This window comes from Macrobrachium nipponense, chromosome 40, assembly GCF_015104395.2.
Source record: "Macrobrachium nipponense isolate FS-2020 chromosome 40, ASM1510439v2, whole genome shotgun sequence".
NCBI lineage: Eukaryota > Metazoa > Arthropoda > Malacostraca > Decapoda > Palaemonidae > Macrobrachium > Macrobrachium nipponense.
In genome coordinates, this window is record NC_061101.1 from 2,339,206 (window position 1) to 2,354,903 (window position 15,698).

At 39.0% G+C, this 15,698-nt stretch overlaps 2 protein-coding genes across 3 annotated transcripts in view; both read left to right on the top strand.

Moving 5' to 3' along the window:
* Nucleotides 1–529: 529 nt before the first annotated feature.
* Nucleotides 530–8,236, top strand: LOC135212259 (D-beta-hydroxybutyrate dehydrogenase, mitochondrial-like). Its single transcript, XM_064245701.1, has 6 exons — nucleotides 530–747; nucleotides 3,062–3,410; nucleotides 5,739–5,891; nucleotides 6,134–6,286; nucleotides 7,000–7,194; nucleotides 7,973–8,236. The coding sequence occupies exons 2-6, from the start codon at nucleotides 3,095–3,097 to the stop codon at nucleotides 7,984–7,986; spliced, it is 831 nt and encodes a 276-aa protein (XP_064101771.1). The 5' UTR covers nucleotides 530–747; nucleotides 3,062–3,094; the 3' UTR covers nucleotides 7,987–8,236.
* A 1,731-nt stretch (nucleotides 8,237–9,967) lies between these two features.
* The window catches only part of LOC135211857 (maestro heat-like repeat-containing protein family member 1), a 31,346-nt gene continuing 25,615 nt past the window's right edge, over nucleotides 9,968–15,698 (top strand). For both annotated transcript variants that reach the window (XM_064245070.1, XM_064245071.1), the window contains exons 1-4: nucleotides 9,968–10,377; nucleotides 12,526–12,680; nucleotides 13,266–13,469; nucleotides 13,873–15,294. In XM_064245070.1, coding sequence (XP_064101140.1) covers nucleotides 10,353–10,377; nucleotides 12,526–12,680; nucleotides 13,266–13,469; nucleotides 13,873–15,294 — 1,806 coding nt within the window. In that variant the 5' untranslated portion in view covers nucleotides 9,968–10,352. The remainder of the gene's footprint in view (nucleotides 10,378–12,525; nucleotides 12,681–13,265; nucleotides 13,470–13,872; nucleotides 15,295–15,698) is intronic.

The window sequence follows — 15,698 nt, forward strand, 5'->3', positions numbered from 1 at the left end:
AATTCAATTTTATCGTAATTTTAAGAATTAATCTTCCAAAATCTCATGTAAGATAGTCAAATATATCTTTTACAGATCTATGCAATGTGGTTCCAAGAATTGGACGACCGAAGGACACATTAAATGTAAAACTTACACGAGAACTTAGCTAAGGATCGTTGGAAGCAAGATGGAAAACGGCGAGCTTTGTGTATGAGGTTGGAAATCCTTATCGTTTCTCATTCACGAGTCTATATATGGCTCATCTGCGTTCGTAATATCCTACCTTATCCTACTTACGATACATTTTGTACCAGTAACGGACATATAGATTTAACTAAAGGAAAATATAAAGTATTAGCATTCGTGTGGTGAGAGGATCATATACCTTCTTTTTTTTTTCTGGTGCTACTCCGTACAAGAACAAAAGCGCTCATGGCTGCCTCCGATCCTTATCGCCTCCCAAGTATAATATATTATACAGGACAGAAGACAATGGGAGAATCGTATATACGTAGAGACAGGTGACAACACAAAAAGAAAATGAAGTAAAGGGTTCTTCACAAGAGAGAGAGAAAGGGATAGATAGAAGCTTCTTGGACATTCGCCAGCACAGTTAGTCTAGAGTGCTAAACCGACCTGGTGCGTAGAAAGTGTTCCTCTGCAGGTGGATTTGGTGACCTATTGCTTTTCCCCGCCGCCCTTCGGGAGCGCCCTTTTCAAAGGACTCTCCGATCAATTAGCGACGAAAAGACGCCACAAACTAAGGTATTATAATCATCATTAACGCGTCGTTTCGCTTAGCGCATCGAATGTCTGTCTGCATTTGTTGAGCTTTTTTCGTGAGATAGGCCTACTTGCTTATGTGAAATAATGCATGACTAAAATTATATCGCTTATGTACAAACTATTTACACATTAATATCTCTTTTGGTATGGCGTGATTGTACTTGCTAATTATGGCTAATAATAAAAGTCATGGGATTAGACAACGCTCTTTTGAAGTATACTAAACTCTCTCTCTCTCTCTCTCTCTCTCTCTCTCTCTCCAAGAAATTATTTTAGTTATAATCACCATAGTTTTTTTTTTTAAAGATAATTGTATGTTTTTATGTTTTTTTATGTACTCACACGCACGCGCGTGTGTGTGCTTTGTGTGTGTGTATTTTGTGTGTGTAAACATATACATCACTATCACTTTTAGTTTCCCAGTTTGAAATCACAGGATCTATTCAGATTAGGTTGTGAATGAATTCAGTTTCCTCATACATTTCAATCCAATATATCTGCTTTTTTTACGCCTTTGTAAAAGTGATGTATTTATCCTTTAACTGATGACAACTAGCGCGAACATTTGTTGGCATACACACGAGAATTCTGCAAATGGCTGAACCGAAGTTTTCCCAGTCAATTTCACCTCTCTCCCTTCCTCCGTTCTTCCTTTCATCCACGTATCCACCTAATTCCTCTCCCCGTTTTGGCGCTACGAAGACCTGTAACGAATCAAAGGTTACATTATTCTGTTAACGGCGTCAAACATCTTTTTTTTTTTCTTTTTTTTCACCCAATGATGCTACTGCCATGATCTTCGCCGCCATCTTCGCTGGCAGATCGTCAGTTCATTAGTGGGTTGTCTCATCATCATGGAAAACTTGGAGTCCGCAGAGTCCGCCGACGGGCACCATCTTCATTAATGTCATTCATGGATGATTGCTATATCCATGCCGCCCAATATGTACCGTATAATTCATCTCATTATTTCCACATACGCATGATGACAATTAGCTCTCTCGAGAAAAATAGTGAGGATTGTTAGGCCTATATCGTTTTTCTCGTAGACCTATGGGACTCGTATAGTCTGATTGTAGTACCAGGTAACTGGTTACTAGTTTAACATAATGAGCTGCAACTAGGATGGATATGAAGGGCTAAGGCAACGTCACCCCCAAAATTGTAACATTTGTTGGAGCCACACCTGCTAAAAGGAAAATTCCATAGACTTTTAGGAAACCAACAAGTTCCACTGGCTATATTCTTTGCCAAAATAATAATAATAATAATAATAAGATCGTTCATTCGACTATTTCATCAACAAGCACAAAATAAAAACAAAAATCGTTCTAAGTCAAAGCGAGAATTCAAGAAAAGGTTACTTACAGAAGAGAGAGAATTTGTTATTAGATGTGTGGTTGGTTGTTGGCCAGAGCCAGAGTCACCGAACAAAGCGACATTGTTTCCCAAAATGTCAAAAAGTTAACGGTTTCCCCTCCTTTGTTCTCACTGGGTAGTATTCGACCCTATCATAAGTTACCATTATGTGTGAGGGCATATATTATTGGCTTCCCAGGCATTGATTTCTTTGCTATAGAAATATGATCAGAAATGGTAGACTATATATCTCGACTTTATACAGAACGTATAGTTAGTTTTTAAACCTCGATACTCTGCTGATAGAAGGAAAATTATATATTGAAATAATCTCCAGCTGCATCGAAAAACCGATAGTATTTTAAAAACAATATAAATAGATCATTCAGCCTCACTCTATTGATACTTGTGATACAATTAGACTTTAATGGCATAGGCCTACGCTTTCAATTTCAGCCTATTTCACCTCCTAAGTTTTGACAGGTGTTATCTAGATCAAGAACACTTTCTATTCATGATATTCCTAGTATTATGAAGACCTCGTTTCTCTGCATTCTTCAGGAAATATTTCTGAATGAACATTATTGCTGCATGCAATAACATTCTCATGTGTAATAGTATGTGTGTGTGTCTGTTTACACGAACTAGCTAAATATTTCCATTACTAATTAAGAGGGAAAATCAACTAAGCGAATCCATCCTTCCTTTACTCAAATGTATATTGATTTTACAATGAATAAGCAACTATACATTGGAATATATCAATGTGTATATTGCCTTGAGAATGCTATGAAGAAATAGAAATATATATTTATATATTATTACAAAAATCAAGCAACAAAATGACCTAGATCTCCACAAATACTTAGGCCTAACAGCAACTGATCTAAGATGGACGAGACTTGGTTAATTAAACATCTTTCCCCTTTTACAGAGCACGGAATCGAGCTGCAACACGCTCTGCAAGATGCTCTACCTTCTGGCTGTGACCTTCATCATAGCCTTCTACATCACCAAAGCGATTTACGCTTCCAGAGAGCTGGACCCAAGTCATAAAATTGTGGTGGTAACTGGTTGCGACAGCGGCATAGGCCACTCGCTGGCTCTCACAGCCGTCCGGACGTGGGGCTGCGTGGTGGTGGGGACGTGTCTGGAACCCGACGGAGACGCTGGAAGGATTCTCCGCGCTGCTGGAATCCACGTGGTCAAGCTGGACCTCACGGAAGAGGATTCGACGAAGGAACTCTTGGAAGTTGTTAACCGGCTGGAGGCCAATGGGAAGAGTAAGTGATGAGCTTTTTTTTTATCTTTTATTAGAGAAAATATACCACAATATTTTGACATTTTAACAGAATTACATTCAGAATTTTATCCAAGTTGACTTAAATTTACTAGAATTTAACCAAAATCTTGATGCGCTTGGTGTTTTGTTGCTCAGGATTAGTACTACTTCTTCTTGCTCAAGAGTAGCACTACTTCTGGAAGTATTATGGCCCCTGGAAAGCAGTATTTCTGGTGAACTCCTCTATCTATCTTATTTTGTATCTCACTATTGTTTGTTCGTCTCGGTTAGGGCCTCCATAGATCTCCTGATGTCTTACATCTTGGGCTTTCGACTGTCCATGGTATCTAGACCTAGCATGGTGTTAGGCCTATACTCTGTTTTTTTCCATCTGTCCACCCGCCTGTGGTGTTTGCGTATGGTAACACTGCGTCCCGGGCTTTAGATAGTCACGCTATGTGTAAGTTTTAGCTAATAAAAGGATATCTGGGCGTACATTTGCAACTGAAAAGTGTTTTAATAGTTTACTGTATGCGAATTACACCGTTAATATTTGAAATAGGGTTATTATTATTGTTGAATGTAAGCTGAATGTAACTATCTAAAGCCCGGGACGCAGTGTTACCATACGCAGACACCACACGCTGGTGGACAGATGGAAAAAACCGAGTATAGTTATCCAAACTTCCAATATATGGTTTTATTTCTACAATAAATTGAGCCCTAGCTATTTATCTGTCTATTAACTTTACATACATTTGATAACAATGAGAAGTCTTCACCACGACAAGAAATTACGAGAATTATGTATTACTAGCAACTTACCCATCTACGATGGGTGATAAAATACGGGTGCAGAAGTGAAAAATTTATATGTACTATTTGTTCAGCAATATTAAAATAAGGGCGATTTTTATACATACCTACTACAGAACCTCTTTGTACATAAAATTATCAGTTTGTCCACAACATAATTTCAAGTTGGCAGAGTCAGTTGCTCTGCTCATCGCCACATACAGTTGGCCATGCGTTAACATGGGTGACGACAGAAACACACCAACACAATCCAAAGTCTGGCCCTGCGACTTGTTTGCAGTGAATGAGAAGGCCAGGTTGTTGATGGGAAACTGCCTGCTGCCGTAACTGGAACGGAAACTGGTTGTCCGAAGGCATCAGAGGAATCCGGGAGATGAACAGACGTTTGGCCGGTCTGTGAGGGCCCGTTGCTATCACTGCTTCGATGCAGGTGGGAGTTTAGCTCCATAACGGTGTACCTCGTTCCGTTGCAATGTCCATTGGCAGGATCGAAATTCCGAAGCAACATTACCGGGCAGTACTTCTTCAACGTTTATTTTTGTGCACTGGCAGTTCCCGATGGATTTAAGTTATTCAAAAAATCTTGCGGATATTGATGATAATTTTCATCTTCTATTGTGTCCGAGCTGAAATATTCGCGACTTTCTCGGGTAAGTTGTACAGAAATTATGTATGAAAATTCGTAAGTAACTAAGTCTAGGGAATAACCAGCCTCGTTTCACGGCCAGAAACAGCTCCGTTTCAGGGAATCCCTCTCACCCCAACCCCCTACAAAAAGAAGTTGGGGGGGGTGTTTCTTTTTGTGTGGTTGTGTTGGTCTTGGGGGGGACGGGGGGTTCTAGGCGAGGGCGGTTAGGGGGTGGGGGTAGGGTTGGGGTGGGGGGTAGGGTGGCGGGGGGTGTGGTAGGGTGGTGTGGGTGGGGGTGGGGGGAGGGTAGGGGTGGTATAGGTTTGGTAGGGAGGTAGGTGGGGGTAGGGGGGTACGGGGGTGGGGTGTCGTAGGTGGTGGTAGGTGGGTGGGGTAGGTATGGGGGAGGTAGTTAGGGTGGTGTGGGGGGGGGTTATTGTGGGGGGGCGGGGGGTTGGTAGGTGGGGTGGTGGGGTAGGTTCGGGGCGGTGGTGGGGGGTCGGGGTGGGTAGTTGGATGAAACCCCATTACAAACACAAACACCATCTTAGGGGTCCTCACCCTAACCCTGCCAAGTTTCATGCCCATCTGACCAGCCGTTTGGCCGTGATTGAATGACAGACAGACAGACATTACGCCCATTATAGTATGATATGAAGAATCTCCCGTACTTTACCATCCGGAAGCCTAGATCTCATCAACAATTGAATAATAGGTCTAATAATTTCTAGAAATCGTGAGACCCCCTAAGCTCTAGAAATCGTGAGACCCCCTAAGCTAACTGTATCATTACAAAAATGTTTTCTGGATAGCAATTTATGGACGTAACCGTACAAACAAATTAAATAACTCTCTCTCTCTCTCTCGCTCTCTCTCACTTGACAGCATTGTGGTCTCTCGTGAACAATGCAGGCGTGCTCACCATCGCTGCTTGCGAGTGGCAGACCGAACAGATAGTGACGCAGCAGATCCAGGTCAATCTGACGGGCGCCATACAGGTCACGTCGAGGCTACTCCCGAAAATAAGGAGGAATAAAGGTATATAGGTCGTGGCTTCTCTTCTCATCTTGTCGATATACTGGACACACGTTGCTAGACCCATAGATATATAGATGGCTAGACTCAGTCCTTGTTATTTTTCCAGTTTGCGCTGAAGAACTGGTTGCGGTAATTTATAATAATCTATCAAGATTAAAATAGATTCAGTGACTATTTAATATACGTTCTTCCGTAGTGACAGACCTGCAATTCTCGATTTCTCTTCTATAAACATTCCGCAGGACGAATAGTGATGGTCTCGTCCCCTACCGGGCAAGTGGCGTGCCCCAACATGAGCGTGTACAGCGCCTCCAAGTTCGGCATCGAAGGATTCGCCCAGGCCCTCCGCAGGGAGGTGGGCCCCCTCGGAGTCAAGATTTCTATCGTTAGGCCTTGTGAGTATCGCTGAATACTCATCATGCTAGAATGATAAACGTAGCGCTGATTTCATGAAGGTATATATACAAAGCTAGTCAACAGGGACGAATCGAAACCATGTTTATGATTTACCTTTCAAGTCTTCACTTTGAATGACAAATCCTACTTTTTTTTTTAATCTTATTTTACTCTTTCACTTTAGAAAGTACAAAGTTTGAGAAGTTTTTTTGTATTGTAGTAGTCAAGGATTACGTGAAATATTTACAGGGAAAAAAATTTAAAAATCACACTGGAATCTATATATCTTGAGATAGGTACAAATACAGTTGCTTAAGAGTAATGCAAGCTTTCTGTATATATAGTTAGCTACTTAAAATCACGTTCGAATCTGTATATCTTGAAATACAAATACAGGTGCCTAAGAGCAATGCAAGTTTTCTGAATAGTTAGTTACTTGAAATCACGTTGGAATCTCTATATCTTGAAATACAAATACAGTTGACTTAGAGTAATGCAAGCGTTCTGTATATTTAGTTCCCTAAGTACCTTCTGTGTAGGCATTAAGGAAGTAATGGCCACTGAGCTTAACTTAACATTCACTTATAAAACCAGTCAACGTCAGGAGCAAGAGTATAGCTCTGTGTTACACTGAGAACGGGGATTTCATTTAAGCTTATACAGTACCATCTTGAGCAGTCCAATCAGCTTGAAATGAATATTACTACCTCAGGTAACTTGCCAAATCAAACCGGACTGCTGCGAGACAACGCTCGTAGGCTCAGGCACATGATAGACAGAGCCTCGGAGGAAACCAGGCTAGACTATGGAAGTCTCATGGAGCAAACTGAGAGCCACTTTGCAAGGGATTTGCATACGTGCAACAGATTCAAGACATCAAGGACGATCTGTTGCTACTTTGCTTCAGGTGAGTTCACTTTTGGAGAAGTCAGTAAATGATTCAGACTGTGGTTTTCTATGATTTGCTGTGAATTTGTATGATATATGTGTGAAAGGTTTATATAACTATTTAAATATCTTGATGTTAACCAGAAAAATATGAGATTATTTATATAATTTGTGAGGAAGGGCCCTGACCTGGTAAAAACTGGCTAGAACGTTGTTCATCCTCACTCAGGACCTGGCCTCTTGCTCAGAAAGGTCCGAAGAAACAAGTATTTCTAACGCCCACACAGTCTGTTCTTTAACAGCAGTTTGGCCCCTGGTTACATTGCTTTACTTCCCTGTTCTGACACCTCAGAATGATGAGCATATCACTTTGAGTTGAACATTCCCTCTACACAGGTCTATTATAGTATATGGTTGCCTCTCCTATCCAATTTTGTCTTCCTACACCACATCTAAACCATAACCTGTTAGGACACGAGTTATACTGATCTGGGTGACTTAAATGCAATTGTAGTTGAAAGGGAAAGGGGTGGTATTGTTGGTACGCGAGAAATTCCTGGAATAAATGAGACTAGAGAGAGAGAGAGAGAGTCAGTCCTATGGAAGGGTGCCCATAAAGTCTTAGTACCATTACAAGTATTTATTGCTCAGAAACCATAGAGTAATGCAGTTTTTAGGAGAATGAAGTGCTCTGAATGTAAGCTTGAAGTTTTCTGTTAAATAAAACAACCTTACTACACACAATTAAAAATTAACACTCACAAACTAAAATATTATCTTATTATCTGACTCCACAGAGTGGCCGTCCTGAGTCAAGACCCCAAGAGAGTGTATGCTGCAGCGCCTCTCTTAGTGAGACTGTACTTGGCCTTGGCCCAGGTTCTGCCAAGCCAGTATGTGGACTACCTGGTTCTGAAAGGATATCATGAGAAAATCATGTCACTCGCTTTGATGCACTGAATCCTTCCACGTCTGTAGCATTTGTATGATGTGGGGGTGAAGTTATCCAATGTTCTTCGTCAATAAATTTTTAAGAGTATAAAATCGTAAAGACGTTTTTATTTTGAATTTCTTAAAGCTTCTTGCTTCCATACCCAATATTCTTGTACAAGGTATTGAAATGCCTTGAATTTCATGTCATTATTCGCTATTGTCATTCTTGTTAACAATGTCTAGTTTAAAGATGGTACCTACTACGTTTTAACGAATGGTACTATACTGCTCTGGTGTCAAGTCAAGGGTGAACCGAAAAACTACAGCTGAATTGGTTTATTTTATCAGCAACTATCTCCGGAGAGCAATGAACGTCTGAAAATGTTTAAAAAATTTTCATAAATTATTCATTTTAGAGACAGACGAGGCACTTATTCACTTTCTGTAAGTGGAAAAGTTGAGAAACAAAATGCGCTCACTTGAAAACAATCAGTAAGCTCAAGCACTCTGATCCGAAGGCAAGTTGTGGTGATTATGAAGATAACGAGATAAAGTGTAGAAGAAAGATAAAGAACATTGTTATGATAAAAATGAGGGGAAGTTATCACTCAGTGGAGGTGATGAAACTGCCTTTACTGACTATGTGGCAATAGGCCACATACGTAGCTCAAAAGGTATGCAGCAGTGTGGCGTCCCTACTGATAATTTAAAAGTAATGCAAACCTTCACACAAAAGCTCCTCATATAGAATTACATAAACTGCGGTGCACTTTTTACAATTGAAATTTGTTCATAAAGGTAAATATATCTGAATGCATAAAATGCAGTAGGTGGATACAACGTACGGTAAATCAATAGGCCTATTGGTTGACCGCACAGTACCAAAAGTTAATAAACAATGAAAGCATGCAGACTTGAGGTTACAAATTAATAAAAGATATATTCCGCAAATAGAACGATGCGTCACACATGTTCCTGCATTTTCATATACATTGCATGCATAGCTGCACCTACGTTCTGTCAAGTTCTTCATGATCGTAATGTGTGGTATTTATTGGTTCAAGTATTATATAGATCAGTTCTGAGTCACCTCATAGTTATTAGCTGACAGATAAGTTCTGCATTTTCTCACATTACTGCTTTTCGTATTCATTTATTCATTTGTATCATAAATAGAAGGACGTTTATTTAATATGCGTTTCCTGACAAGAGGGTGCTAGTATGTAAAAAAAATAAATATTGCGAAAAAAGATTAAAATTAAATGTGACAACACTTGTCATATATATATATATATATATATATATATATATATATATATATATATATATATATATATATTAGTCTAGTACTGTTGTATTATCTCAGGAAACGCTTAATCAAAATTACAGAGCGTTATGTAATTACACAGGCTACCTGTTTCCTGTATTATATGCGTAATTGATCTTCTTAAATCTTGCAATATACCGTATGGAATCATGAAGTCTCCACGGGTACGTGATGCCACTATAAATGTACATGACAAAACTCATCACTTCTATGATAATTTTATTATTACGGGAAATAAATTGACATACGATATATAAAAGATAGAATTAACATACTCTGATTGATCACTTTTATCCTATATCATGAGTAGCAATTTGTCAGGTGTATTTGCGTCCGATTCCTTGGAACAACACTTTACTGTATTATAAAATTGTCAGGTATCTTTGACAGTTAATTTTTAAGACCTAATTATCTGGAAATTAATTAAATAGATAAAAATATTCCTAATTATGTAATCTATATTGCTAAAATAACCTGAGAAAATTGTACAATACCGCAATCGAAGCCGACGTGACGCCAAACGAACACAGCCCCAGATGTAAACACAATGGTCGGATGTGTCTCCTTCGTGCTCGAGTAGACTTTTAGAATCGGTGTAATTCCGTGATTTATTCATGAGGCGGACTTTGTGGCGGTGCGCGAGGTGACATTCCCTCATAATTGAGGATCATGGTAGGATCTCCGTGTCGTTAATCGCCTGAAGTAAGGATTGGGGGAACTTAGAATTGGGGCTGGGGTACCGGTCTTCAATGGAAACCTGGCTTGAGACAGACCTTACGTCTCGCCTGATTTTCATGAATTGCTTTTAATAAAACGGGCTTTTAACTGTTGGGAATTGAGTTTTTTTGCGTCGTCCAAGGTGCAGTGCAGGATATCAGCGGTCGTACGGCGTCTATGGTGGAGTAGTTTAGTCGAAAATGCAGTCCAAGGAGAAAGAGAGAGGTAAGTCAAACCTCATACTAGCCTAATAGCCTAGCTACTACTAGACTCCTATATACTGCTAGGGTAAACAACCGAGTGGACTGGCCAACTCACTGACTACCGAGGTGTAGGCCCCCTCCGAAAAAGTACTTTAACACGTCCTGACATCGGAGATGGTCATCAGTCATGAGTTCTTGGTGGTGATAACAGGAGCTCAAGACCTCTAGTACTCTCGTTTCAAAGTAAGTATTTTCTCCAAAGTTAGAAATTAATGCCATATTTTAAGATTTAAACAGAGGGTAATGAAAAGGGTGGCCAACGCATTGCCCACAACCCCAAAATGCTTTTGAAGTTTTTACTTTGGGTAAAAAACCGTAGGATCCAGAGTGGACCATGTACGATCAGCTTGGACAATCCAAAAAAAATTACATTATAACGCGTCCTGACATCGGAGATGGGCATCAGTCGCGACTTGTTGTTGGTGAGAAACAGAGCTAAAGACCTCGACTCTCCTTTCGAAGTCAGTATTTTCTCCAAAGTTAGAAATTAAGGCCAAATTTTAAGATTTAAACAGAGGGTAGTGAAAACGGTGTCAAACGTAGTGCAGATCTCACCAAAATGCGTTCAACATTTTTACTTACAACTCGAGGTATTTAGAAGATTGACGCCATCTTGATGTTTACGGAGTCGCTTGTGTCAATAAACTAACCATTTCCTGTGATAAATCCGCACACCACTTGTACCCACAGACGCTGGGGCACTTTCATCACAACAATCGGAAAACTTTTCCTCATCGAGTAAACAACTGTTTTGTAGAAGACGATGACGAAGAGTGCACTTAGATAATTTTTTAAATAAATAGTAAAACATCAATATTTTACATATTTATGATGATTAATTTGAAATATTCGTTAATGAGTTAACTGTTATTGAAAAAGTAACTCGATTCTGACTCAAATTTTAAGTAATTATTTTTGGGAATTAGAACGTTTCTTTTTTTAAGTCCTGTATTAGGCGTTCACGACATCTTGACTTTCGTACCTATTGTAAATAATTGCTTTACGTACTCGACTTTCTTGCAGAACAGTTTACCAGTTATTCATGCAGATTATCAGCTTTTCATGTAATTGGTATAATCGTAATGCGCATATATATCTTTATTATTTACTTTTTGGATATATGAAGATGTTTTACTGCCGGATTATCGCCGTTTGTGACGCAATCGTTTTCGGTCCCTGCGCCTCTGTTTTCGCACCATAAGAAATTATGGGGCCGAATTTGCAATGACCAGAAAGTCGTTAAAAGAGGAAAGTTAGCATTGAGAGGCATATGTTTTTATTGAGAAAAATACAAATTTATTCAATAGCTAGCTTGTAAAAATACTTGATTACAAAAAACTTGATTGACAACTAAGCAGCATACCTACTATGGGTTTCAGAGACAGTGCAAGCACGTTTTTGGGCAATACCTATTTCTGTAACGAACACTCGTATCAGAACGAGATTTTGCTATAGTGCATTACACCCAGTGCCGTAATTTATAAGGGTATCGTGAATCACTAATCGTAAAGAATAACGACACGTCCTTGTACCAAGAGACAAATGAAAGCTATTTAGGTTACCTCCTGAAACCCCACATGAAGCTAATCACTCATAAAATGTTAAGATCTCTTGTGTTTTTTAACCTTTGCACTTAGTAAGCTAATCCTGGGGCTGTATATATCTTGACAAGCCATCTTATAGATTACAATTTTTCCATAGGGGGTGCAATTTTGCAGGAGTTCCCTGGCCGTTTTAAGGTTCTTTTCTATTGAATACGAAGGGATTTAGTGGTGTCAAGTGGCAGCAATTAAGAAGAATGAGTGCAGTACATGATAGAATCTTTTTTTTTTAATAGTTTAAGTGATTTTGATAAATTTATATTCATTTCCTTCCAAAATTAATGGTTAATGCATTTCAGCCTCTCCCTATAACAGTATGTGTTACTTGTTACTACTTCAGGTTATTTGAAGAGTTATTATATCTGTTAAATACCCAGCAGCAGATTAATACTCTTGTAGTTGTAAGATAAATTAATTAGAAAAGTTATGCTTCACAGTTTGATTAATTTTTCATGTTACAAATAAGACCCCATGAATATTACAGAGGTTATATATGTATGGTTTTTCAGGTCTGGTGTGGGGATTACTTGAATGTGCTGGGGACAACAACGAAGGAGTTCGTCAGACTGTAGCCGGTTCACTCATAACCCTGGGCCACAAACACCCAGTACTGGTTTTATCAGCAATACATAAATTTATTTCTAGTCCACAGACTGCCCCAAAGGTAGGTACTATTCATTATACCTTTTCTCATGTTTGCTAAATAAGGCTATGTGTCAGTTTCTACATAAGTATCAACTTTGGGATTTTGTATAAAATGCAAAACCATGACTTTGAATCTCTGTTACACCTGGCAGAGTTAGGTAGTAATCAGTAATTAGTGGTAGTCACAGATGTTTGAGACATCATGTAATGGATCAACCCACTCTGGTGCTTGCTTGTTGTTTTTTTCATGTATTGACTTTCACATGAATGTTTATACCCATGTATACATGTGTTAGTTTTCATGAAGTTTTGTACACTATGCAAATCTTTTTCCATGAAACCCTTAATATGGAACTGAAATTATGTGTTGTTATTACATACCTTTCTTGTTTGCATATGGACTGAATTGGAATGGTCCGCTGGCTAGTGTTTGAGTGAGAAATATAGCATCTTAAAATCATGGTCTTATATTTTCTTTATTTATACATCATAATTTTTTTCAGGTTCTTAATTCTGTGTTGTTTTGGCATAGACAATTATGCATGACCATATAATTTTCTCCATGTGTATATTATATCTGATCCCTATTTATCTGTAATTTTAGGTTCAAGTTCAGTCCATATTGTATAATACTGCAGAAAATATTATCAGAGAATGTGGAGAAAAAGTGAGCGACAAGGAGTTAATTGATACCTGGACAGATGGAGCCATCAAACTTCTTACGTTACCATCAGTAGCACCAGATTTGCAGGAAGCTGCTGTGGGACTTATAGTGGCATTGGGGAGCACGCAGACTCACTGCAACACTGTTAGTGAATTTTTTAGTTGTTCTCCAGCTTTGGCTATAAAGTATTGTATATATTCTGGTATTGATTTATATTATTATTTTAATTTCTCAAAGGTAAGAGTGTACATAACGTGGTTATGTCTAGTACAGTTTACAGAAAGCATAAGAGTTATTGATTTGAGAATAAAGCCTCAAGAAGGGAATCAGTTGTCAGATGGTAATACCAGTGTACATTGTTTGTTTCCCACCTGATTCTTACTTTGTGAAAAATTTTTATCATTGATTAATTAGCTCCCTTTGTAATTTCAACTTTAGTTTGATACAAACATTTTGAATATAAATATAAATTCATAGAAACTAAGTTCACTTCCATGTTCATTGTGGTATGTCATTGGTTATTGAACCTTGCTTATTTATTTTATAGGTGATGGAAAGTTTAATAAGCCAGATGCAGGGTGGAACCTTACCAACGCAGAGCGTTGCTGAAAGTCTCGGTGCTCTGGCTGCTGGTAACGTGAAAGGAACAGTGCCATACTTGAAGGCTGTCTTGGGACTTACTGTTCACTGCATTCCTTCTGTGAAGCAAGATAATCTGAAATGTGCGCTCGCTACTATGTTTAGCAAGTTTGCCGAGTCCATTTTGGAAGCTGTTGATAACAAGGAACCAGACCCTGACATCTCTATAGAGTCTTATATGCCAGAGTGTGCTCTAGTCTTTGAGTCTCTTGTCAACTATTGGCTCAAGAATTCAAACGCCAACGTCAAAAATGACACAATTGTCGCATTGGGGCATTTGAGTCACTTACTCCCCAAGGAAAAATTGGAAGAGTTAGCAGGGCTTGTAGTGACAACGATTCTCTCGTTATACCGGAAAACTTCCTCTCCTTACAACCTTACTTTTTCCTTAGCCATGATATCAGATGCAATGCTGAAAAAGAATTTGACTGAAAGCATAAAGTTTCATGTTGATCACTTACTCAGTGCTTTGTTTAACCAAGTTTGTATTGTGCCAAATTACTCTGAACCATTCACTGTCAAGAACCACTACGAAGTATTGCGCTGTTATGAACTTATGGGAAAGTATTACCCAGAAAATGTGATGACTCATCTTTTACAGCGATTAGAAAATGCTAGTCACATGCAGCGTGTTGGAGCCCTGGTGGTCACAAAACATCTCATTAACAGCAAGACTTTGAGTACAGAAAATGTAGCAAGTTTAACTAATGCATTGGTTCCTCTCCTTAGTGACCCAAATAGTAAAGTTGTTAAAAGTGTGACTCAAGTCATTGTAGCATTATGCCATAATAACCACTTGACATGTCAAACAGGGGCACCATTTATCACATACTTAGTTAATCATTCAGCTGGTGGAGCTGTATTACTGAGTCGGAGGCCATCATTAGCCGAACCGGAAGGGGAATCGGTTTCTGAAGTTTGCCGTCGTGTGTTGCACATCTTATCTACCACAGTTGAAGCAGCACAGCCCCTGTTGTGGCCACATCTGCTAAGTTTTGTGTGCTTTTCCGAACATGAAGCTAGCCTTCCAGCCACACTCTCCTGTCTTGCCCATCTTGCAAACAATTACGCTTCTTATGAGGAAGCCAATCCACTCCTTGTAGGACCCCCTGGCCCTCCGACAGCTCCTGTTTTACTTTCGCGTTTGCTGGTTCTCAGTTGCACACCTAAAGAAGGTGCAGTAGGAATTGCTGCACTTACCTTGCTTCAAGGATTGGCACCACACATTCATCCAAAGTTGGTTGAATCTTGGCCTCAACATCTTCCACAACTCATAACAACATTCCAAGATTTGACCAGTAAAGCAGAAGCAGAACCATCAGCTCATCAGGTAATTTATTGTATTGTATTGTATATGTAATTCTGAGTTTGGTTCAGCAGTTAATTATTGTTAGTAGTATAACAATCTTTCATATTTCAGTATTCACTGTCACTAAAAGTCTCAATGTGTATTGCTGTAGTATCTCTGTAACAGCAAGAACAAATCACTTCTCAGCATTTTACTAATGGAAAGATAAGCTAATCATCTTGATGTTAATACAAAAGATATTTGTATTTAGGAATGAAAATTCATTTTAAATTTTGCCGAGTATTTTAAATCGACAAGTATTCTCAGCAGCTTTCACCAGACATTGTTTGAATATGTATTCTTAAAAGCATCATGATACTTGGCTTGTTTTCCATAAGTAAAATGCTGCCAGAATGGAGGACAGTCTTGCTTTGGATAAAGAAACT